This window comes from Ranitomeya imitator, chromosome 7 (genome assembly GCF_032444005.1).
Source record: "Ranitomeya imitator isolate aRanImi1 chromosome 7, aRanImi1.pri, whole genome shotgun sequence".
Classification (NCBI taxonomy): domain Eukaryota; kingdom Metazoa; phylum Chordata; class Amphibia; order Anura; family Dendrobatidae; genus Ranitomeya; species Ranitomeya imitator.
In genome coordinates, this window is record NC_091288.1 from 4,994,381 (window position 1) to 5,019,084 (window position 24,704).

Genomic DNA, 24,704 nt, shown 5'->3' on the forward strand with positions numbered 1-24,704 from the left:
TGGAGAGCACAGGTAGGGTGGTAGGCTGAGAACAGAGAGGAGATGTAGGGCGGTGCTGAGCCATGGAGAGAACGGGTAGGGTGGTAGGCTGAGACCAGAGAGGAGATGTAGGGTGGTGCTGAGCCATGCAGGGCACAGGTAGGGTGGTAGGCTGAGACCAGGGAGGAGATGTAGGGTGGTGCTGAGCCATGGAGTGCTTTGTGGATGAGGGTAGTAGTTTTGTACTGGATTCTGGAGTGGATGGGTAACCAGTGTAATGACTGGCACAGGGTAGAGGCATCGGTGTAACGGTTGGTGAGGAATATGATCCTGGCTGCAGTATTCAGGACACATTGGAGCGGGGAGAGTTTGGTAAGAGGGAGGCCGATTAGTAGAGAGTTACAATAGTCCAGACGAGAATGAATATGAGAAACAGTAAGAGTTTTGCAGAGTCGAAAGTAAGAAAAGGGCGAATTCTGGAAATGTTTTTGAGATGCAGGTAAGAAGAGCGAGCCAGTGATCGGATGTAGGGGGTGAATGAAAGGTCAGAATCAAGGATGACCCCAAGGCAGCGGGCATGTTACTTTGGAGTAATGGTGGAACCGCACACGGAGATGGCAATGTCAGGCAAAGGTAGGTTAGTAGAGGGAGAGAACACGAGGAGTTCAGTTTTTGACAGGTTCAGTTTCCGATAGAGGGAGGACATGATGTTAGAGACAGCGGTAAGACAATCACGTGTTTACTAAAAAGGTCGGCGTGACAACAGGAGAAGAGGTGTATAATGAGTACATATTACTAAAGTCCATCGGCGCATCTATCCATCACTGTAAGCACTAACTTCTAGTTCCAACAGGGACAGAGTATGGATTTCTCTGGAATGGAGTGTCCCTACTAGCCCGAATTTAGTATCTATAGAGAGCAAATCCTAATACAAGATGAATGCTGGGTGTGTTATGATCCTGACATGTTCTGTAGCGGAGATACAGGCATTAGACAAACTTGTGTTAAATCTAGGAAGACTGAAGAGATAGGAGGGTCTGGGTAAACCAGCCCTGTTGGTGATCTGTTCTGGCTCAGTTAGTTTGTTCCTGTTGGCATCTTATCATCTTTCAACATTGTCACTCTTGGTTGAAGCAACAATGTACAGGGTGCACAATGTAGTCAGGGGGTAACATCCTCCTGGAATCACCAAACCCAGACCCCTCCATCAGAGGCGGATAGAGAAGTGCGATCCGTCCCTGCACAGAACACGTCTCCTCCAGAGTCCAGCGATGGCGGCTTTACACCGCTCCATCCGACGCTCGGCATTGTGCTTGGTGATGTACGGCCGCATGCAGCTGCTCGGCCATCAAGCTCTCGGCAGGGGAGCAGTGTTTATGCTGAGGATAAAGTGAAAGCATCATTTTCATTACATGAATGATTTTTACTCATCTGGAACTGATCTTTTTTTTCTCAGTTCATAGGTGAAATTTTGAAAATCTGTTCAGTGAATATAGATGCTTCCATTACTGAGAAACAAGATGACATTTGGTGCTTTTCAAATTTATTGAAGGGGAAAAACTAAAAGCAGACGAAGAGATATTGCTGCAAGGACATTTACAGTTCTCCATAGAACCTTATGAGTACTAACTGTCATCTCGTGTCTCAGTAATAGAAAATCATGAAAAGAGAATGGAGGGAAAAGATGGGGAAATGATGGGGCCAGATGTTATACACCGGGGGGTGATGGGGCCGGGTGTTATACACCGGGGGGAAATGATGGGGCCAGATGTTATACACCGGGGGGTGATGGGGCCGGGTGTTATACACCGGGGGGAAATGATGGGGCCAGATGTTATACACCGGGGGGTGATGGGGCCGGGTGTTATACACCGGGGGGAAATGATGGGGCCAGATGTTATACACCGGGGGGTGATGGGGCCGGGGTGTTATACACCGGGGGGTGATGGGGCCAGATGTTATACACCGGGGGGTGATGGGGCCAGATGTTATACACCGGGGGGTGATGGGGCCGGGTGTTATACACCGGGGGGTGATGGGGCCGGATGTTATACATCGGGGGGTGATGGGGCCAGATGTTATACACCGGGGGGTGATGGGGCCGGGTGTTATACACCGGGGGGTGATGGGGCCGGGTGTTATACACCGGGGGGTGATGGGGCCAGATGTTATACACCGGGGGGTGATGGGGCCGGGTGTTATACACCGGGGGGTGATGGGGCCAGATATTATACACCGGGGGGTGATGGGGCCGGGTGTTATACACCGGGGGGTGTGGGGCCAGATGTTATACACCGGGGGGTGATGGGGCCGGGTGTTATACACCGGGGGGAAATGATGGGGCCAGATATTATACACCGGGGGGTGATGGGGCCGTAGAAGCGCTGTGATAGCGCGAAGCGATCGTCGTCATCCCTGCTCACCTCCTTGTCATCTGCACTCCCCTGAGCCGTGAAGATGCTGTTTTAATATGTCACAATAAAGGATTGGACCACACATTTTGGTGAGTGCTGCTGCAATTTTTTCTGTTGTCATGACTGACAGACATAATGTTTTCTATCTTGAGTGATGGTGAAATGTTCAAATACAGCTGATTTAATGTGATGCTTCTTTGACATTCTCAGGTTTTTAATTCTGCATTCACAATTCAAATGATAATTGTTTTTCCTAAGAACAATTGTACAAAATTATTGCCAGGTCGTACAACTGATATAGTGGTCGGTAATTCTGTTATTCCTCATGTACTCACGGGTAACTGATGCAAAGTTTGTTGAAAGGATAATACTTCTTACACTCTGCGTCTTCTGAGCAACCTCCTGCTCTGTGGCCTCCCCTCTAACACTCTCGACCCCTCCAATCTATTCTAAACTCTGCTGCCCGACTAATCCACCTGTCCCCCCACTATTCCCCGGCCTCTCCCCTCTGTCAATCCCTGCACTGGCTCCCCATTACCCAGAGACTCCAGTACAAAACCCTAACCATGACGTACAAAGCCATCCACAACCTATCTCCTCCATACATCTGTGACCTCGTCTCCCGGTACTTACCTACACGCAACCTCCGATCCTCACAAGATCTCCTTCTCTACTCCCCTCTTATCTCCTCTTCCCACAATCGTATACAAGATTTCTCTCGCGTATCCCCCCTACTCTGGAACCCTCTACCACAACATATCAGACTCTCACCTACCATCGAAAACTTCAAAAAGAGCCTGAAGACCCACCTCCTCCGACAAGCCTACAACCTGCAGTAACCACCGATCGCCCAAACCACTGCACGACCAGCTCTATCCTCACCTACTGTATCCTCACCCATCCCTTGTAGATTGTGAGCCCTCGCGGGCAGGGTCCTCTCTCCTCCTGTATCCTCACCCATCCCTTGTAGATTGTGAGCCCTCGCGGGCAGGGTCCTCTCTCCTCCTGTATTCTCACCCATCCCTTGTAGATTGTGAGCCCTCGTGGGCAGGGTCCTCTCTCCTCCTGTATTCTCACCCATCCCTTGTAGATTGTGAGCCCTCGCGGGCAGGGTCCTCTCTCCTCCTGTATCCTCCTCACCCATCCCTTGTAGATTGTGAGCCCTCGCGGGCAGGGTCCTCTCTCCTACTGTATCCTCACCCATCCCTTGTAGATTGTGAGCCCTCGCGGGCAGGGTCCTCTCTCCTCCTGTATCCTCACCCATCCCTTGTAGATTGTGAGCCCTCGCGGGCAGGGTCCTCTCTCCTCCTATATCCTCACCCATCCCTTGTAGATTGTGAGCCCTCGCGGGCAGGGTCCTCTCTCCTCCTGTATCCTCACCCATCCCTTGTAGATTGTGAGCCCTCGCGGGCAGGGTCCTCTCTCCTCCTGTATCCTCACCCATCCCTTGTAGATTGTGAGCCCTCGCGGGCAGGGTCCTCTCTCCTCCTGTATCCTCACCCATCCCTTGTAGATTGTGAGCCCTCGCGGGCAGGGTCCTCTCTCCTCCTGTATCCTCACCCATCCCTTGTAGATTGTGAGCCCTCGCGGGCAGGGTCCTCTCTCCTCCTATATCCTCACCCATCCCTTGTAGATTGTGAGCCCTCGCGGGCAGGGTCCTCTCTCCTCCTGTATCCTCACCCATCCCTTGTAGATTGTGAGCCCTCGCGGGCAGGGTCCTCTCTCCTCCTGTATCCTCACCCATCCCTTGTAGATTGTGAGCCCTCGCGGGCAGGGTCCTCTCTCCTCCTGTATCCTCACCCATCCCTTGTAGATTGTGAGCCCTCGCGGGCAGGGTCCTCTCTCCTCTATCCTCACCCATCCCTTGTAGATTGTGAGCCCTCGCGGGCAGGGTCCTCTCTCCTCCTGTATCCTCACCCATCCCTTGTAGATTGTGAGCCCTCGCGGGCAGGGTCCTCTCTCCTCCTGTATCCTCACCCATCCCTTGTAGATTGTGAGCCCTCGCGGGCAGGGTCCTCTCTCCTCCTATATCCTCACCCATCCCTTGTAGATTGTGAGCCCTCGCGGGCAGGGTCCTCTCTCCTCCTGTATCCTCACCCATCCCTTGTAGATTGTGAGCCCTCGCGGGCAGGATCCTCTCTCCTCCTGTATCCTCACCCATCCCTTGTAGATTGTGAGCCCTCGCGGGCAGGGTCCTCTCTCCTCCTGTATCCTCACCCATCCCTTGTAGACTGTGAGCCCTTGCGGACAGGGTCCTCTCTCCTCCTGTATCCTCACCCATCCCTTGTAGATTGTGAGCCTAGATTGTGAGCCCTCGCGGGCAGGGTCCTCTCTCCTCCTGTATCCTCACCCATCCCTTGTAGACTGTGAGCCCTTGCGGACAGGGTCCTCTCTCCTCCTGTATCCTCACCCATCCCTTGTAGATTGTGAGCCCTTGCGGACAGGGTCCTCTCTCCTCCTGTATCCTCACCCATCCCTTGTAGATTGTGAGCCCTCGCGGGCAGGGTCCTCTCTCCTCCTGTATCCTCACCCATCTCTTGTAGGCTGTGAGCCCTCGCGGGCAGGGTCCTCTCTCCTCCTGTATCCTCACCCATCCCTTGTAGATTGTGAGCCCTCGCGGGCAGGGTCCTCTCTCCTCCTGTATCCTCACCCATCTCTTGTAGATTGTGAGCCCTCGCGGGCAGGGTCCTCTCTCTTCCTGTATCCTCACCCATCCCTTGTAGATTGTGAGCCCTCGCGGGCAGGGTCCTCTCTCCTCTTGTATCCTCACCCATCTCTTGTAGATTGTGAGCCCTCGCGGGCAGGGTCCTCTCTCCTCCTGTATCCTCACCCATCCCTTGTAGATTGTGAGCCCTCGCGGGCAGGGTCCTCTCTCCTCCTGTATCCTCACCTATCCCTTGTAGATTGTGAGCCCTCGCGGGCAGGGTCCTCTCTCCTCCTGTACCAGGCAGGACTTGTATTGTTTAAGATTATTGTACTTGTTTTTATTATGTGTACCCCTCCTCACATGTTAAGCGCCATGGAATAAATGGCGCTATAACAATAAATAATAATAATAATGTTATACACTGGGAGGTGATGCAGCTGGATGTTATACACTGGGGGGTGATGGGGCCGGGGTGTTATACACCGGGGGGTGATGGGGCCGGATGTTATACACTGGGAGGTGATGGGGCCGGATGTTATACACCGGGAGGTGATGGGGCCGGATGTTATACACCGGGGGGTGATGGGGCCGGATGTTATACATCGGGAGGTGATGGGGCCGGATGTTATACACTGGGGGGTGATGGGGCCGGGTGTTATACACCGGGGGGTGATGGGGCCGGATGTTATACACTGGGAGGTGATGGGGCTGGATGTTATACACCGGGAGGTGATGGGGCCGGGTGTTATACACCGGGGGGTGATGGGGCCGGATGTTATACACCGGGAGGTGATGGGGCTGGATGTTATACACCGGGAGGTGATGGGGCTGGATGTTATACACCGGGGGGTGATGGGGCCGGATGTTATACACCGGGGGGTGATGGGGCCGGATGTTATACACCGGGGGGTGATGGGGCCGGATGTTATACACCGGGAGGTGATGGGGCTGGATGTTATACACCGGGGGGTGATGGGGCCGGATGTTATACATCGGGAGGTGATGGGGCCGGATGTTAAACACCGGGGGGTGATGGGGCCGGATGTTATACACCGGGAGGTGATGGGGCCGGATGTTATACACCGGGGGGTGATGGGGCCGGATGTTATACATCGGGAGGTGATGGGGCCGGATGTTAAACACCGGGGGGTGATGGGGCCGGATGTTATACATCGGGGGGTGATGGGGCCGGATGTTATACATCGGGGGGTGATGGGGCCGGATGTTATACACTGGGAGCTGATGGGGCCGGATGTTAGATACAGCTTAGATACATAGCATGGATACACTGTGATATTATGTCCCAGGGCTCTGGATTATAGACGTCGCCCGGACGCCCCAAGATTCTGGTTTTGTTGAAAGATAGAAAGGAAGTGAAAATACGAATTACTGGAGGCGAAAGTCCCGTCCTTTTAAGTGTTAACGACACCCATCATCATCATCACTGGATCAGACCCACAGTGAGAAGCCGGGAAATTAAAGGGGCACTCCACATAGTCTATATACATCTTGGCTCCTCCCCGAGACAGCAGTCAGGTGACCACTAAGCTCCACCCAGAATGTGACTAGCAGTTTGTATCTAGGTGACATTATCAGCTGAGCAGTGGATACAATGTATCAGTGACTGGGAGGAGCCTGCACCCCACACTGATACACTGTAACAACGGTTACCCAGATGGATGCCATTCACTGACCACAAGCAGAGACCTTAACCCCTTAGTGGCCGCTGACCGCGCATTGCCAGCTGTATCAGCCTTCATTGGTTTTGTCTTTTTAACCTCTTAGATTCTGGTGTTCCGAGTTTGGGGGCTTCTCCCTCTCTGACCCCATCGGCCCCCGAGATCTGGGTTGTGTGCTCCTGATGTTTGCGATGGGAATACAAATGGTGCTGATGTGAAGCCGACAGGAGGGAAACGTTATTTAATGACTATTGTATGTGGTGCGAATGTCTGGATTAAAGGGATCATCATTCAAAGTTTGAAAAGTGCTAATTTCTAGAATTTTTTGACAAATTTCTGATATTTTTATAAATAAAAACAGAAAATATTGCTATAAATTTACCATTAACATAAAGTACAATGTGTCATGAAAAAACAGTGAAAGTGAATGAGATGTGTGGAAGCGTTTTACAGTTCTTACCACTGAGGCCGGAGTCACACGTGTAACTGCAATGTGAGAAACTCGCCCTGTACCCGGCGCGGAGCTGAACGCTGCGGACCCCCGCCGCCACTGCCGGGTATAGGGACTGTGACCCCAGCCTTAAAGTGACACGGGTCAGATTGGAAACATTTGGCCCGGTCACTAAGGGGTTAATAATAGTGAGGAGCCAGGAGACCAATCATAATAGAAAGCTGCGGGGAGAAGGGGGAGTCCTCCATAGTACACAGCTGTCACCAGCAGGGGGCAGCACTATGGCCTCCGACAGATGATGGGACTGGGAGCTTATCAGGAGGTTTGTGCTGGTATTTCCTGGTAACACCCAGTATGTGCGGAAGAGCCAAGGGTTAACCCCGTCCCTGCCCAGACCCAGCATCATCACACACAGTGTATCACTACTCCCATCATCCCCGACCCCAGAGCTCACAATCTAATCTCCTATCACACAGTGTATCACTACTCCCATCATCCCCGAACCCGGAGCTCACAATCTAATCTCCTATCACACAGTGTATCACTACTCCCATCATCCCTGACCCCAGAGCTCACAATCTAATCTCCTATCACACAATGTATCACTACTCCCATCATCCCTGACCCCGGAGCTCACAATCTAATCTCCTATCACACAGTGTATCACTACTCCCATCATCCCCGACCCCAGAGCTCACAATCTAACCTCCTATCACATAGTGTATCACTACTCCCATCATCCCCGACCCCGGAGCTCACAATCTAATCTCCTATCACACAATGTATCACTACTCCCATCATCCCCGAACCCGGAGCTCACAATCTAATCTCCTATCACACAGTGTATCACTACTCCCATCATCCCCGAACCCGGAGCTCACAATCTAATCTCCTATCACACAGTGTATCACTACTCCCATCATCCCCGACCCCAGAGCTCACAATCTAATCTCCTATCACACAGTGTATCACTACTCCCATCATCCCCGACCCCAGAGCTCACAATCTAATCTCCTATCACACAATGTATCACTACTCCCATCATCCCTGACCCCAGAGCTCACAATCTAATCTCCTATCACACAATGTATCACTACTCCCATCATCCCCGAACCCGGAGCTCACAATCTAATCTCCTATCACACAGTGTATCACTACTCCCATCATCCCCGAACCCGGAGCTCACAATCTAATCTCCTATCACACAGTGTATCACTACTCCCATCATCCCTGACCCCAGAGCTCACAATCTAATCTCCTATCACACAGTGTATCACTACTCCCATCATCCCCGACCCCAGAGCTCACAATCTAATCTCCTATCACACAATGTATCACTACTCCCATCATCCCTGACCCCAGAGCTCACAATCTAATCTCCTATCACACAATGTATCACTACTCCCATCATCCCCGACCCAGAGCTCACAATCTAATCTCCTATCACACCGTGTATCACTACTCCCATCATCCCTGACCCCAGAGCTCACAATCTAATCTCCTATCACACAATGTATCACTACTCCCATCATCCCCGACCCAGAGCTCACAATCTAATCTCCTATCACACAATGTATCACTACTCCCATCATCCCCGACCCCAGAGCTCACAATCTAATCTCCTATCACACAATGTATCACTACTCCCATCATCCCTGACCCCAGAGCTCACAATCTAATCTCCTATCACACAATGTATCACTACTCCCATCATCCCCGACCCAGAGCTCACAATCTAATCTCCTATCACACCGTGTATCACTACTCCCATCATCCCTGACCCCAGAGCTCACAATCTAATCTCCTATCACACAATGTATCACTACTCCCATCATCCCCGACCCAGAGCTCACAATCTAATCTCCTATCACACAATGTATCACTACTCCCATCATCCCCGACCCCGGAGCTCACAATCTAATCTCCTATCACACAGTGTATCACTACTCTCATCATCCCCACCCCGGAGCTCACAATCTAATCTCCTATCACACAATGTATCACTACTCCCATCATCCCTGACCCCAGAGCTCACAATCTAATCTCCTATCACACAATGTATCACTACTCCCATCATCCCCGACCCCAGAGCTCACAATCTAATCTCCTATCACACAGTGTATCACTACTCCCATCATCTCTGACCCCAGAGCTCACAATCTAATCTCCTATCACACAATGTATCACTACTCCCATCATCCCCGACCCCAGAGCTCACAATCTAATCTCCTATCACACAATGTATCACTACTCCCATCATCTCTGACCCCAGAGCTCACAATCTAATCTCCTATCACACAATGTATCACTACTCCCATCATCCCCGACCCCAGAGCTCACAATCTAATCTCCTATCACACAATGTATCACTACTCCCATCATCCCCGACCCCGGAGCTCACAATCTAATCTCCTATCACACAGTGTATCACTACTCCCATCATCCCCGACCCCAGAGCTCACAATCTAATCTCCTATCACACAATGTATCACTACTCCCATCATCCCCGACCCCGGAGCTCACAATCTAATCTCCTATCACACAATGTATCACTACTCCCATCATCCCCGACCCCAGAGCTCACAATCTAATCTCCTATCACACAATGTATCACTACTCCCATCATCCCTGACCCCGGAGCTCACAATCTAATCTCCTATCACACAATGTATCACTACTCCCATCATCCCCGACCCCGGAGCTCACAATCTAATCTCCTATCACACAGTGTATCACTACTCCCATCATCCCCGACCCCAGAGCTCACAATCTAATCTCCTATCACACAATGTATCACTACTCCCATCATCCCTGACCCCAGAGCTCACAATCTAATCTCCTATCACACAGTGTATCACTACTCCCATCATCCCTGACCCCAGAGCTCACAATCTAATCTATCACACAATGTATCACTACTCCCATCATCCCTGACCCCAGAGCTCACAATCTAATCTCCTATCACACAATGTATCACTACTCCCATCATCCCTGACCCCAGAGCTCACAATCTAATCTCCTATCACACAATGTATCACTACTCCCATCATCCCCGACCCCAGAGCTCACAATCTAATCTCCTATCACACAGTGTATCACTACTCCCATCATCCCCGACCCCGGAGCTCACAATCTAATCTCCTATCACACAATGTATCACTACTCCCATCATCCCCGACCCCAGAGCTCACAATCTAATCTCCTATCACACAATGTATCACTACTCCCATCATCCCCGACCCCAGAGCTCACAATCTAATCTCCTATCACACAGTGTATCACTACTCCCATCATCCCCGACCCCGGAGCTCACAATCTAATCTCCTATCACACAATGTATCACTACTCCCATCATCCCCGACCCCGGAGCTCACAATCTAATCTCCTATCACACAATGTATCACTACTCCCATCATCCCCGACCCCAGAGCTCACAATCTAATCTCCTATCACACAATGTATCACTACTCCCATCATCCCCGACCCCGGAGCTCACAATCTAATCTCCTATCACACAATGTATCACTACTCCCATCATCCCTGACCCCGGAGCTCACAATCTAATCTCCTATCACACAGTGTATCACTACTCCCATCATCCCCGACCCCAGAGCTCACAATCTAATCTCCTATCACACAATGTATCACTACTCCCATCATCCCTGACCCCAGAGCTCACAATCTAATCTCCTATCACACAGTGTATCACTACTCCCATCATCCCTGACCCCAGAGCTCACAATCTAATCTCCTATCACACAATGTATCACTACTCCCATCATCCCTGACCCCAGAGCTCACAATCTAATCTCCTATCACACAATGTATCACTACTCCCATCATCCCCGACCCCAGAGCTCACAATCTAATCTCCTATCACACAATGTATCACTACTCCCATCATCCCTGACCCCGGAGCTCACAATCTAATCTCCTATCACACAGTGTATCACTACTCCCATCATCCCTGACCCCAGAGCTCACAATCTAATCTCCTATCACACAGTGTATCACTACTCTCATCATCCCCGACCCCAGAGCTCACAATCTAATCTCCTATCACACAATGTATCACTACTCCCATCATCCCTGACCCCAGAGCTCACAATCTAATCTCCTATCACACAGTGTATCACTACTCTCATCATCCCCACCCCGGAGCTCACAATCTAATCTCCTATCACACAATGTATCACTACTCCCATCATCCCCGACCCCAGAGCTCACAATCTAATCTCCTATCACACAATGTATCACTACTCCCATCATCCCCGACCCCAGAGCTCACAATCTAATCTATCACACAGTGTATCACTACTCCCATCATCCCCGACCCCGGAGCTCACAATCTAATCTCCTATCACACAGTGTATCACTACTCCCATCATTCCTGACCCCGGAGCTCACAATCTAATCTCCTATCACACAGTGTATCACTACTCCCATCATCCCCGACCCCCGAGCTCACAATCTAATCTCCTATCACACAGTGTATCACTACTCCCATCATTCCTGACCCCGGAGCTCACAATCTAATCTCCTATCACACAATGTATCACTACTCCCATCATCCCCGACCCCGGAGCTCACAATCTAATCTCCTATCACACAGTGTATCACTACTCCCATCATCCCCGACCCCGGAGCTCACAATCTAATCTCCTATCACACAATGTATCACTACTCCCATCATCCCCGACCCCAGAGCTCACAATCTAATCTCCTATCACACAATGTATCACTACTCCCATCATCCCCGACCCCGGAGCTCACAATCTAATCTCCTATCACACAGTGTATCACTACTCCCATCATCCCCGACCCCGGAGCTCACAATCTAATCTCCTATCACACAATGTATCACTACTCCCATCATCCCTGACCCCAGAGCTCACAATCTAATCTCCTATCACACAATGTATCACTACTCCCATCATCCCCGACCCCAGAGCTCACAATCTAATCTCCTATCACACAATGTATCACTACTCCCATCATCCCCGACCCCGGAGCTCACAATCTAATCTCCTATCACACAGTGTATCACTACTCCCATCATCCCCGACCCCGGAGCTCACAATCTAATCTCCTATCACACAATGTATCACTACTCCCATCATCCCCGACCACAGAGCTCACAATCTAATCTCCTATCACACAATGTATCACTACTCCCATCATCCCTGATCCCGGAGCTCACAATCTAATCTCCTATCACACAATGTATCACTACTCCCATCATCCCCGACCCCCGAGCTCACAATCTAATCTCCTATCACACAGTGTATCACTACTCCCATCATCCCCGACCCCCGAGCTCACAATCTAATCTCCTATCACACAATGTATCACTACTCCCATCATCCCCGACCCCCGAGCTCACAATCTAATCTCCTATCACACAATGTATCACTACTCCCATCATCCCCACCCCCAGAGCTCACAATCTAATCTCCTATCACACAATGTATCACTACTCCCATCATCCCCGACCCCAGAGCTCACAATCTAATCTCCTATCACACAGTGTATCACTACTCCCATCATCCCCGACCCCAGAGCTCACAATCTAATCTCCTATCACACAATGTATCACTACTCCCATCATCTCTGACCCCAGAGCTCACAATCTAATCTCCTATCACACAGTGTATCACTACTCCCATCATCCCTGACCCCAGAGCTCACAATCTAATCTCCTATCACACAATGTATCACTACTCCCATCATCCCTGACCCCAGAGCTCACAATCTAATCTCCTATCACACAGTGTATCACTACTCCCATCATCCCCGACCCCGGAGCTCACAATCTAATCTATCACACAATGTATCACTACTCCCATCATCCCTGACCCCAGAGCTCACAATCTAATCTCCTATCACACAGTGTATCACTACTCCCATCATCCCCGACCCCGGAGCTCACAATCTAATCTATCACACAATGTATCACTACTCCCATCATCTCTGACCCCAGAGCTCACAATCTAATCTCCTATCACACAATGTATCACTACTCCCATCATCCCCGACCCCAGAGCTCACAATCTAATCTCCTATCACACAGTGTATCACTACTCCCATCATCCCCGACCCCAGAGCTCACAATCTAATCTCCTATCACACAATGTATCACTACTCCCATCATCCCCGACCCCGGAGCTCACAATCTAATCTATCACACAATGTATCACTACTCCCATCATCTCTGACCCCAGAGCTCACAATCTAATCTCCTATCACACAATGTATCACTACTCCCATCATCCCCGACCCCAGAGCTCACAATCTAATCTCCTATCACACAGTGTATCACTACTCCCATCATCCCCGACCCCAGAGCTCACAATCTAATCTCCTATCACACAATGTATCACTACTCCCATCATCCCCGACCCCAGAGCTCACAATCTAATCTCCTATCACACAATGTATCACTACTCCCATCATCTCTGACCCCGGAGCTCACAATCTAATCTCCTATCACACAATGTATCACTACTCCCATCATCCCTGACCCCGGAGCTCACAATCTAATCTCCTATCACACAATGTATCACTACTCCCATCATCCCCGACCCCAGAGCTCACAATCTAATCTCCTATCACACAATGTATCACTACTCCCATCATCCCCGACCCCAGAGCTCACAATCTAATCTCCTATCACACAGTGTATCACTACTCCCATCATCCCCGACCCCAGAGCTCACAATCTAATCTCCTATCACACAATGTATCACTACTCCCATCATCTCTGACCCCGGAGCTCACAATCTAATCTCCTATCACACAATGTATCACTACTCCCATCATCCCTGACCCCGGAGCTCACAATCTAATCTCCTATCACACAATGTATCACTACTCCCATCATCCCTGACCCCAGAGCTCACAATCTAATCTCCTATCACACAGTGTATCACTACTCCCATCATCCCCGACCCCAGAGCTCACAATCTAATCTCCTATCACACAATGTATCACTACTCCCATCATCCCTGACCCCAGAGCTCACAATCTAATCTCCTATCACACAATGTATCACTACTCCCATCATCCCTGACCCCAGAGCTCACAATCTAATCTCCTATCACACAGTGTATCACTACTCCCATCATCCCCACCCCCGGATTTCTGCCATGAGTGGGGCTGATCTGTGGATTGTGTTGTCTCCGCAGTTTGTGAGCCGGTTGCGGCACAAGTCTCCATCACGTCCTGGTGTGTGCGCTTCGTCTTAGGCGTTGTCGCTCTCCGGCTTTTCTCGCGCTGCTCCTTGTGATTACAGTTTTGGTCATTTTTCGGAGCCGTCTAGACAATGGCTGCCAGTGATAAGGCTCCTGATCCACGGCGGGATTAGGAAGGAAACGTCCGATTCTCGTGACTGTGACGCTCCCGACTTTCTTGCTACTTTTATTACCAGAAGTTCCTCTAGACGCCAAATCTTCCCCCAAAATCGCAACATCCACAGTGAAGCCTCCACGTCTGGAGACAGGGCAGCCCCCACACTGTCCATGGTGGTCCTCCTCTCTAGGAATCTGCATTGTTGCAGTGTCACCCCCTCTCCAGTCTTCACTGCCGTCCTGTGGACCCCTCGGGGAAATCATTACATGGATGTCCTTGTCACGATAATGTATAAAATGGAGTAGGATTTTTCTTTTTCCCTGTTATCACGCACGCTGTGGGCTCTGACCTCCCTTCTCTCTTTGCTTCGGCTGGTGTGTGTGTGTGTGTGTCCTAAACCTCTCATTCCCTCCCACCACAAGAATGTTTACGACCTCTGTAGCTGCAATAGACAATTCTCCCATCTAGTACCAGCTGAAACTGGTCTAGTCTCTCAAAAAACTTGCAAATTTTTCACGTGCCTGAAGTAATTATGCTACTAATTTGGGTTGACTCGAACCCCTCTCTGTGAGAAATCTGATCTGGTGGCAGCAAAGTGTGTTCTGGGCTAGGTGGGTACCGCTGGCAGCGATGGAACGGGGCTGTATAAGCTATTGTCTGGCTACGGCCTGAGCATTTATAATTCCCTCGCTGCAGCGTGCCTGCTAGCCAGTCCACAGTGAAGCGGCCAGTCTGGCGACTAATTATCCCAGGTGTAGTTCCCTGACTGACCTGAGGGTAAGGAGGGCGCCGGAGAGCTGCAAGTTCCGAAGTGGAACTGGAAAGCCTGATATACATAAATCCCTGCAGTTCGTGATATTGTAGCAGCAGTGGGATAACTAAAATAAGCCCCTGCGGTAAATTGATACGTCAATAGCCTTGTTTGTGTTTTCATCACATTGTAGCAGTGGAGGGATAACTAAGATAAGCCCCCTGCACATGTGATAGCCGTGTGCTGGCCAAAGGTCACCCACGATCCGTGACCTATTGGTGTCGGCACGGTGGGAATCGTGACAGTCCTCATGTCACGATTCACACCGTGACCGTCACCTCTACGTCACGGATCGGGGTGACTTTAGGCCAACAGACGGCTATGACATGTGCAGGGGGCTTCTCTTAGTTATCCCTCCACTGCTACCAAGTGATGAAAAAAACACACACAAGGCTATTGACCTCTTAGTTTACAGCAGGGGCTTATTTTAGGTATCCCACTGCTCTTCAATATACCACGAACTGCAGGGATTTATGGATATCCCGCTTACAGTTCCGCTTGAACTTGCAGCTCTCTGGCGCCCCCCTTCTTCTCAGGTCAGATTAGGTACTGCACCTGGGGTAATTAGTCGCCAGAAAGGCTGCCTGCTATGTACTGGCTATTGGGCACACTGCAGCGAGGCGATATAAATACTCCCGCTCAGGCAAGAACAATAATTATCACCGCCGCAGTCGCTGCAACGACTCCCAAAGGCACAGCACACGGTATGCTGCCACCAGCTTCGATTTAACGGGTCCGAAGCTAACCCAAAACAGCGTAATTCCCTTCAGAAGACTTAGGGTACGTTTTAGAACAGGAAGAACAAAACTAGTATTTTATGTATTTTACTCCGTTAAAATTAAGGCAGTGTTTATGAAAAGATGTTACAGTATGAGACAATTGAAAATATGTACAAGGTAATTATAAAAATAACATGGATTAAAGAAGATGTTTTCATATCATGTCAGGCAAAACCATGCTGGGAGGCAGACCCCAAATGTCCCAATGCATCAGGAGGTGTGGGTAGGAACAGCTTCTCCAGGTAAGATTAAGACTGAAGACTGAAGGCTGGGTTAAGTTTAGAGATTTTTAAACTCCAGCCTCGTGACCTCACAAAAGGGCTGGTTAATGATATTCCCTGAGGTCAGAGATCTTTACGTTCTCAGACCCTGGAGACAAAGAAATTCCTGACTGAGAAGGGAGGGACCACAGGTGGCTTTGCAGGATTGGTCACCTGCAGTTTAAAGCCACACCCTGGTCACACACAAGCTTTAGGTTACCCAGTGTCTGCCATAGGGCTGGTTTGTTGTATTCAGGGGTGGGGGGGGGGGGGGGAGAGGGAGGGTTTACAGCTGCCATGTGTTTTTTCAGCACCATGGTTAGAAGTGCAAAAATCCTTCATCTAAACACAGAGTGAAGTGGGGTCAACGCCCACCCTATATGTGCTGGCAGAGAAACTAAAACGTATATTATACGTTTTCCTCACACCTCCTCTGTAGGAATCTGCATTGTCGCAGTGTCACCCCCTCTCCAGTCTTCACTGCCGTCCTGTGGGCCCCTCGGGGGGAGTCATTACATGGAGGTCCTCCTCTGTATGTGGGAATCTGCATTGTTGTAGTGTGACCTCCTCCCCAGTCTTCACTGCCGTCCTGTGCGCCCCTCGGGGGAGTCATTACATGGAGGTCCTCCTCTGTATGTAGAGTCTGCATTGTTGCAGTGTCACCTCCTCCCCAGTCTTCACTGATATCCTGTGGCCCCTCGGGGAGTCATTACATGGAGGTCCTCCTCTGTATGTAGAGTCTGCATTGTTGCAGTGTCACCCCGTCCCCAGTCTTCACTGACATCCTGTGGCCCCTCGGGGAGTCATTACATGGAGGTCCTCCTCTGTATGTAGAAATCTGCATTGTCGCAGTGTCACCCCCTCCCCAGTCTTCACTGACATCCTGTGGCACCTCGGGGAGTCATTACATGGAGGTCCTCCTCTGTATGTAGAGTCTGCATTGTTGCAGTGTCACCCCCTCTCCAGTCTTCACTGTCGTCCTGTGCGCCCCTCGGGGGAGTCATTACATGGAGGTCCTCCTCTGTATGTAGAAATCTGCATTGTCGCAGTGTCGCCCCCTCTCCAGTCTTCACTGACATCCTGTGGCCCCTCGGGGGAGTCATTACATGGAGGTCCTCCTCTGTATGTAGAGTCTGCATTGTCGCAGTGTCACCCCCTCTCCAGTCCTCACTGCCGTCCTGTGCGCCCCTCGGGGAGTCATTACATGGAGGTCCTCCTCTGTATGTAGAGTCTGCATTGTTGCAGTGTCACCCCCTCTCCAGTCTTCACTGTCGTCCTGTGCGCCCCTCGGGGGAGTCATTACATGGAGGTCCTCCTCTGTATGTAGAAATCTGCATTGTCGCAGTGTCACCCCCTCTCCAGTCCTCACTGCCGTCCTGTGCGCCCCTCGGGGAGTCATTACATGGATGTCTGTGGTCATGTGCTGTCCGTTATGCCCGGGCCTCTCCAGTACACGTCTTCTCACTGGTGGGGCCAGCCCTCGTATGAGACGTGATTGGAGAGCAGTAGGACGTGACATGATCAGGCATGCGCCCTTTTAGGGCGCTTAGAGGGGACCGAGTATCATGTGACTTGTAATGAGGACGACCGATTCACTAGAATTTGATTTTTACAATATTTTTCTTCTTTCAGCCGCTGGAATCATCCATAAATCTGCAACTCAGAGACATCTGAACAAGAGGACGCCGCACATGGACACGACATACATCTCCAGCACCCGAGGGGGTGACCGGACCCTTCTATCTGTCACCAATGACAGCAACACGTCCGACATCACCGAGATTCCCAGTACCTATGTGCCTGACCCTGGGGACATCACTGTGGTCTTGGCGAGCGCAGTGAGAGGGGATAGGAATGCCACAGAGAGGGACATGTCCATCCAAACTGCCGCCTCGGTGCCAGGCAGGTACCCATCATATGTGGTGACCACGTACCCATCCACCACATCTCACCATGGGCCCAGTCCCACCATCCCAATCACTATTGTTCCCACTGCATCACCCAATACGAGGAGCAGCCCCAAGACTCTGGGGGTCACCACCAACACCTCATCCATTGATCTGTGGATTTCCTCATCTTCTGTTCTGCCATCAGCTGTCACCAGCGCGGCGGCGGCGGCTTCATCACCTCCCGGAGGAATATCCTCACAGTCCCGACAGCCGCCATCACTGAGCTCCTCCTCATCATCACCCATCTCCACATTAGTCTCCTCAGCTTCACCACCAAACACTGACACCACCAAGACCTTTCACCCCTCGACCGCCATGTCCTCAACCCCAGGGTCAGCTGTCCCATCCACCACACTGTCGCCATCTCTCATCCCAGAATCCACGCCAATAACAGAGAAGACCCCCATGTCCTCTGTATCGCCAAGTAATGAAGTGTCCACAACTAACTATACCATTACCGTCAGTCCAGAGACCCCTCAAGGGCTCACGGAGAAGAGGTCACATGATGATATGATGCAAGATGTCATCACAACAGTGAAACCATTGACGACTGGAACTGAAGCGATGTCCTCAGAGAAGTCAAAGGGGGTCACAGTGGGAAGTCATCTCATGGGGACCCCAATACAGACCGTAACATCCCCCAACATCCCACTGACTCCAACCCAGTGGGACGCCATACAGAAGATGTCACATGACACCATGGGAACATCGGGGGCTGGAAGCTCAACAATGACCACCACTGATCGGGCTGCCATGACCCAGACCCTCCAAATGCACCACAAAACTGAGGCGCCAGCACCAAACACCACAGTCAGCACAAAGGGCACAAAGACCCTTCCTTACCCTCCTCCCAACACTACACCTGCAGTGAGGTATTCCGCTACCACTGTACCAACCTCTCCCACCACCACACCCCCGAGGAATACTCCCACCACCACACCCCCGAAGGATGCTCCCACCACCACACCCCCGAGGAATACTCCCACCACCACACCCCCGAGGAATACTCCCTCCACCACACCCCTGAAGGATGCTCCCACCACCACACCCCCGAGGGATACTCCCATTACCACACCCCCGAGGGATACTCCCATTACCACACCCCCGAGGGATACTCCCATTACCACACCCCCGAGGGATACTCCCATTACCACACCCCCGAGGGATACTCCCATTACCACACCCCCGAGGGATACTCCCATTACCACACCCCCGAGGGATACTCCCATTACCACACCCCCGAGGGATACTCACATTACCACACCCCCGAGGGATACTCCCATTACCACACCCCCGAGGGATACTCCCACCAGGACTCCTTCTAGGAATACTCCCACCAGGACTCCTCCGACTCCCCCCGCTGCAGGTGAGAACATTGCTGCACCATTTGCATGCTGTGCACACCTTGTATCACTGTGTAACCCTGTTCCTGTATTTCCAGTTAGTCTCTGCGCCTCTAGTCCTTGTCACAACGGGGGTCTCTGTGTGGAGAGCAGCGACCTGACGAGCTTCAGATGTGATTGTCCAGTGGGGTGGAGTGATGATCTCTGCAGCACCGGTGAGCTCTGGCGTGTGATCCATGGGAAACCATCAGAGGACTCTTCATTCTCACCATGCAGGGTTAGAAATATAGGGTGCTTTTCCTGGTACTGCGCCTTATAGACTTTAACAGTACTGCAGTACCAGACATGTCCTGCGGATAAAGAGGGGGCACTCATTTATCAGCCATGTTTTTCTAATCTTGGAAATCCCCTCTCCCCACAGCGAGAGTGCAGACCCCTCCATATGTGCTAATGGCGGAGCCTCACTGGTGCTGTTTGTCTTTCAGATGTGGATGAATGTCTCTCCAACCCCTGCCCAGTGATGAGCACATGCGTCAATTCGAGGGGCTCCTTTGGCTGCCAGTGCCCTCTGGGGTACCTCCTAGAGAAGGGCGCCGGCTGCGTTCTCGGTGAGTGGTGTAGGTAGGAGGAAGCGATGCGTGGAGGACAGGTGCAGCGATCCTTACGCTCAGCATAGGACCTGCCACAAGGGCCCGTGCCGGCCACTGTACCGGACCCCCAGCTGACCGCTCGTATCTGCCCTGACACACTGCAGCGACCCCACCTGCTGCTGAGCAGGGCAGGCTCAGAACTACTGGAACAATCATATTTCCTCTCATTGACACCAAGCAGTGATCGAAAATAGTCACTAAACAGGAAAAGAACGTATGTTTTTATACTGCAGTCACAACCAGAGCTGCATCCATGGGGCTTGAAACTGACGCATTGTGGGAGACGTAGTGTTTATGCCTCACTATGTCTCCCACAATGCAATGCTCCAGAGTGCAACCGGGTAAGGAAAACTGGAGTAAAACGCAGCTCTGGATGTGGCTGGAGTAAACACAGCTCTGGATGTGGCTGGAGTGAATGCAGCTCTGGGTGTGGCTGGAGTGAATGCAGCTCTGGGTGTGGCTGGAGTGAATGCAGCTCTGGGTGTGGCTGGAGAATGAGTGCAGATGAAAGGCGGTGCACGCCTCTGGATGTTGCTCCCTCATCTATGTGTCCCCCAATGTTCTGCAGTCAGGACGTTTCTCGGACACGTCGAGATCCCCCGGAGCTTCCTCAGTGGCGCGGACATGAAAGACAGCGGATTACATCAAATCAAGGAGGACATTGCACACATAGTGAGTATGGGGCGGCCATCTTAGGTGGGTGTGGTCACAATAGTAAGGCTGGGGGAGGGCCTTAGAATGAGTCTTCCAGGCAGCAGAGGGTTAACCTTGTCTTTAGGGGGACTGACTATAATCTGCTAATTACAGCTGCACTCCTCGTTCTCCGCCATATCCGGTTATTACCAGTCCACAGTCACCAGTGACAGGTAAGACGCGCATGTGATGATGTCATACGGCCCCTGATGAGGTCACACTACAGTGCTGGCAGCAGAGGATTCTGGGAGGGTCTGTGTGTCACGTCATCTTGTTTTCATCCGCAGTCACACCGGTCGGAATGACTTCTTCCTGCAGAATCTTTTCTCTCTGGAGTCCAATGTGACGATGTTTGATCTATTGCGCAGCCTGCAGAGCTACGCCAAAGTGTGCGAGACCTCGCCGCAGCGGCCCAGGTCCTGCCAGCTGGTGCTGCACCTCCAGCACCGAATCCGGGGTAAGCTCTATGTATAACGTGGATGGCGGCATACCGTACATCCCGCAGCAGGTGTGGCGTACCGTACATTCCGCAGCAGGTGTGGCGTACCGTACATCCCGCAGCAGGTGTGGCGTACCGTACATCCCGCAGCAGGTGTGGCCGTACCGTACATCCCGCAGCAGGTGTGACGTACCATACATCCCGCAGCAGGTGTGACGTACCATACATCCCGCAGCAGGTGTGACGTACCGTACATCCCGCAGCAGGTGTGACGTACCGTACATCCCGCAGCAGGTGTGACGTACCATACATCCCGCAGCAGGTGTGACGTACCATACATCCCGCAGCAGGTGTGACGTACCATACATCCCGCAGCAGGTGTGACGTACCATACATCCCGCAGCAGGTGTGACGTACCATACATCCCGCAGCAGGTGTGACGTACCATACATCCCGCAGCAGGTGTGGCCGTACCATACATCCCGCAGCAGGTGTGACGTACCATACATCCCGCAGCAGGTGTGGTGTACCGTACTGTATATACAGTGTTGTGTATTCTACGGTACATATGGCACGCAGCATCATGTACTGTATATATGGTGTCCGGTGTGGTGTACTGTACGTTATATATGGCACAAGGCATCATGTACTGTATACAGTGTCCGGTGTACTGTACATATAGAGCGGGGTGTCGTGTACAGTTTATACGGCGCAGGGTGTTGAGAGCCGCACATATGGGGTGTCATGTATGGTACATATTTCACGGGGTGTCGCATGCGGTACATATGGGGTGTCGTGTGCGGTACATACGGGGTGTCGCGCACAGTATATACAGGGTGTCGTGTATGGTACATACAGCACGGGGTGTCGTGTACGGTACATACGGGGTGTCGCGCACAGTATGTACAGGGTGTCGTGTATGGTACATACAGCGCGGGGTGTCGTGCGCGGTACATACGGGGTGTTGCGCACAGAATATACAGGGTGTCGTGTATGGTACATACAGCGCGGGGTGTCGTGCACAGTATATGCAGGGTGTCGTGTATGGTACATACAGCACAGGGTGTCGTGTACGGTACATACGGGGTGTCGCGCACAGTATATACAGGGTGTTGTGTATGGTACATACAGCGCGGGGTGTCGTGCGCGGTACATACGGGGTGTCGCGCACAGTATGTACAGGGTGTCGTGTATGGTACAAACAGCGTGGGGTGTCGTGCGCGGTACATACGGGGTGTTGCGCACAGTATGTACAGGGTGTCGTGTATGGTACATACAGCGCGGGGTGTCGTGCGCGGTACATACGGGGTGTCGCGCACAGTATGTACAGGGTGTCGTGTATGGTACATACAGTGCGGGGTGTCGTGCACAGTATATACAGGGTGTCGCGCACAGTATATACGGGGTGTCGTGTATGGTACATACAGCACAGGGTGTCGTGTACGGTACATACGGGGTGTCGTGCACAGTATATACGGGGTGTCATGTATGGTACATACAGCACAGGGTGTCGTGTACGGTGCATACGGGGTGTCGAGCACAGTATATACAGGGTGTTGTGTATGGTACATACAGCGCGGGGTGTCGTGCGTGGTACATACAGCGCGGGGTGTCGTGCGTGGTACATACGGGGTGTCGCGCACAGTATATACAGGGTGTCGTTTATGGTACATATAGCACAGGGTGTCGTGTACGGTACATACGGGGTGTCGCGCACAGTATATACGGGGTGTCGTGTACGGTACATACAGGGTGTCGTGCACAGTATATACGGCGTGTTGCATACGGACTCATGTACCCCGTACAGCTCGCTTTTCTCTGTGTTGCAGCCCTCAGTCTGTGTCACGCGAGGAGCCCTGGATGTGACAATGAGACGGCCGCCTGTGCCGATCCCGCCGGTGTCGCCGTCTGCCAGTGTAAGCCGGGGTACTTCAAATACAGCAAAACTGACCATTCGTGTCGAGGTGAGACCCCTGAGCTCCCACATCCTGTGGTTCTTGTGTGGGGGGTGTTGGCGCAGGGGCTGATCTGATGCTTTGTTTCCTTCCTCAGCCTGTGACGATGGCTACAGACTGGACAATGGCGCCTGTGTGAGGTGAGGAGGGGACGGCGTGGCCGGGAGGGCTTGTCATGTGGTGGCGAGGCCGGGGGTCTGCGTCATTCTACGCTTTAGACCAGGGACGTCACTTCCTCCTGGACGGAAAGTTCTTTACAATTCTATTAGCATTTTAATTACTCACAATTTTCAATATCTCTGTTTGCTGTCATTGGGTGAGAACATTGACTGTGGGCCACGAAAGCCCCGGGCCCACGGGCCCACGCTTCTCTCAGGGTCTGCTGCAATCTATTACACCTCCGGGGGTTTCATTACAAGCAGTGATGTTGAAAATGGTAAGGAGTTGGAGGAAAGTCTCCTAGAGTTGCGGCACGTTCCCTCACACGATGGTTTAGCCTCATTACTGCATCGGCCCTTTAATGTCCGTGACTGACACCGAGGGCGAGATTTATGCACACAAAAGCAGCAGCCAATCGCATCATAGCTTTCATATTCTAATCGTGGCCAGATTAATAAGAGCTGGAATCTGATTGGTTACTCTATGCGTTACTCACCGTCACCACGTAAAATATTTTCTCTGTGCAGTAAACGCCGTCATGTCTTTATTTTCCAGGTGTCTCTTTGGCCTTGGAGGATTCAACTGCTCGAACCGTAAGTTAATTTGACACTGGGTGTCAGAGGGTACACTGTGTGCCGGGGGGACAATGCGTGCTGAGGTGTCTGGGGTACACTGTGTGCTGGGGGGACACTGTGTGCTGAGGTGTCTGGGGTACACCGTGTATGCCGGGGGTACACTGTGTGCTGAGGTGTCAGAGGGTACACTGTGTGCTGGGGTGTCTGGGGTACACTGTGTGCCGGGGGGACAATGTGTGCTGAGGTGTCTGGGGTACACTGTGTGCCGGGGGTACACTGCGTGCTGAGGTGTCTGAGGTACACTGTGTATGCCGGGGGTACACTGCATGCTGAGGTGTCTGGGGTACACTGTGTATGCCGGGGGGACAATGTGTGCTGAGGTGTCTGGGGTACACTGTGTATGCCGGGGGGACAATGTGTGCTGAGGTGTCTGGGGTACACTGTGTATGCCGGGGGGACAATGTGTGCTGAGGTGTCTGGGGTACACTGTGTATGCCGGGGGGACAATGTGTGCTGAGGTGTCTGGGGTACACTGTGTATGCCGGGGGGACAATGTGTGCTGAGGTGTCTGGGG

The 24,704-nt window shown here is 51.8% G+C and overlaps 1 protein-coding gene across 2 annotated transcripts in view; it reads left to right on the top strand.

Moving 5' to 3' along the window:
* Positions 1-24,704, top strand: part of HEG1 (heart development protein with EGF like domains 1) — a 107,731-nt gene that overhangs the window by 50,184 nt on the left and 32,843 nt on the right. For both annotated transcript variants that reach the window (XM_069732589.1, XM_069732590.1), the window contains exons 2-10: positions 18,000-19,682; positions 19,758-19,874; positions 20,145-20,267; positions 20,878-20,981; positions 21,117-21,175; positions 21,290-21,459; positions 23,271-23,405; positions 23,494-23,536; positions 24,111-24,148. In XM_069732589.1, coding sequence (XP_069588690.1) covers positions 18,000-19,682; positions 19,758-19,874; positions 20,145-20,267; positions 20,878-20,981; positions 21,117-21,175; positions 21,290-21,459; positions 23,271-23,405; positions 23,494-23,536; positions 24,111-24,148 — 2,472 coding nt within the window. The remainder of the gene's footprint in view (positions 1-17,999; positions 19,683-19,757; positions 19,875-20,144; positions 20,268-20,877; positions 20,982-21,116; positions 21,176-21,289; positions 21,460-23,270; positions 23,406-23,493; positions 23,537-24,110; positions 24,149-24,704) is intronic.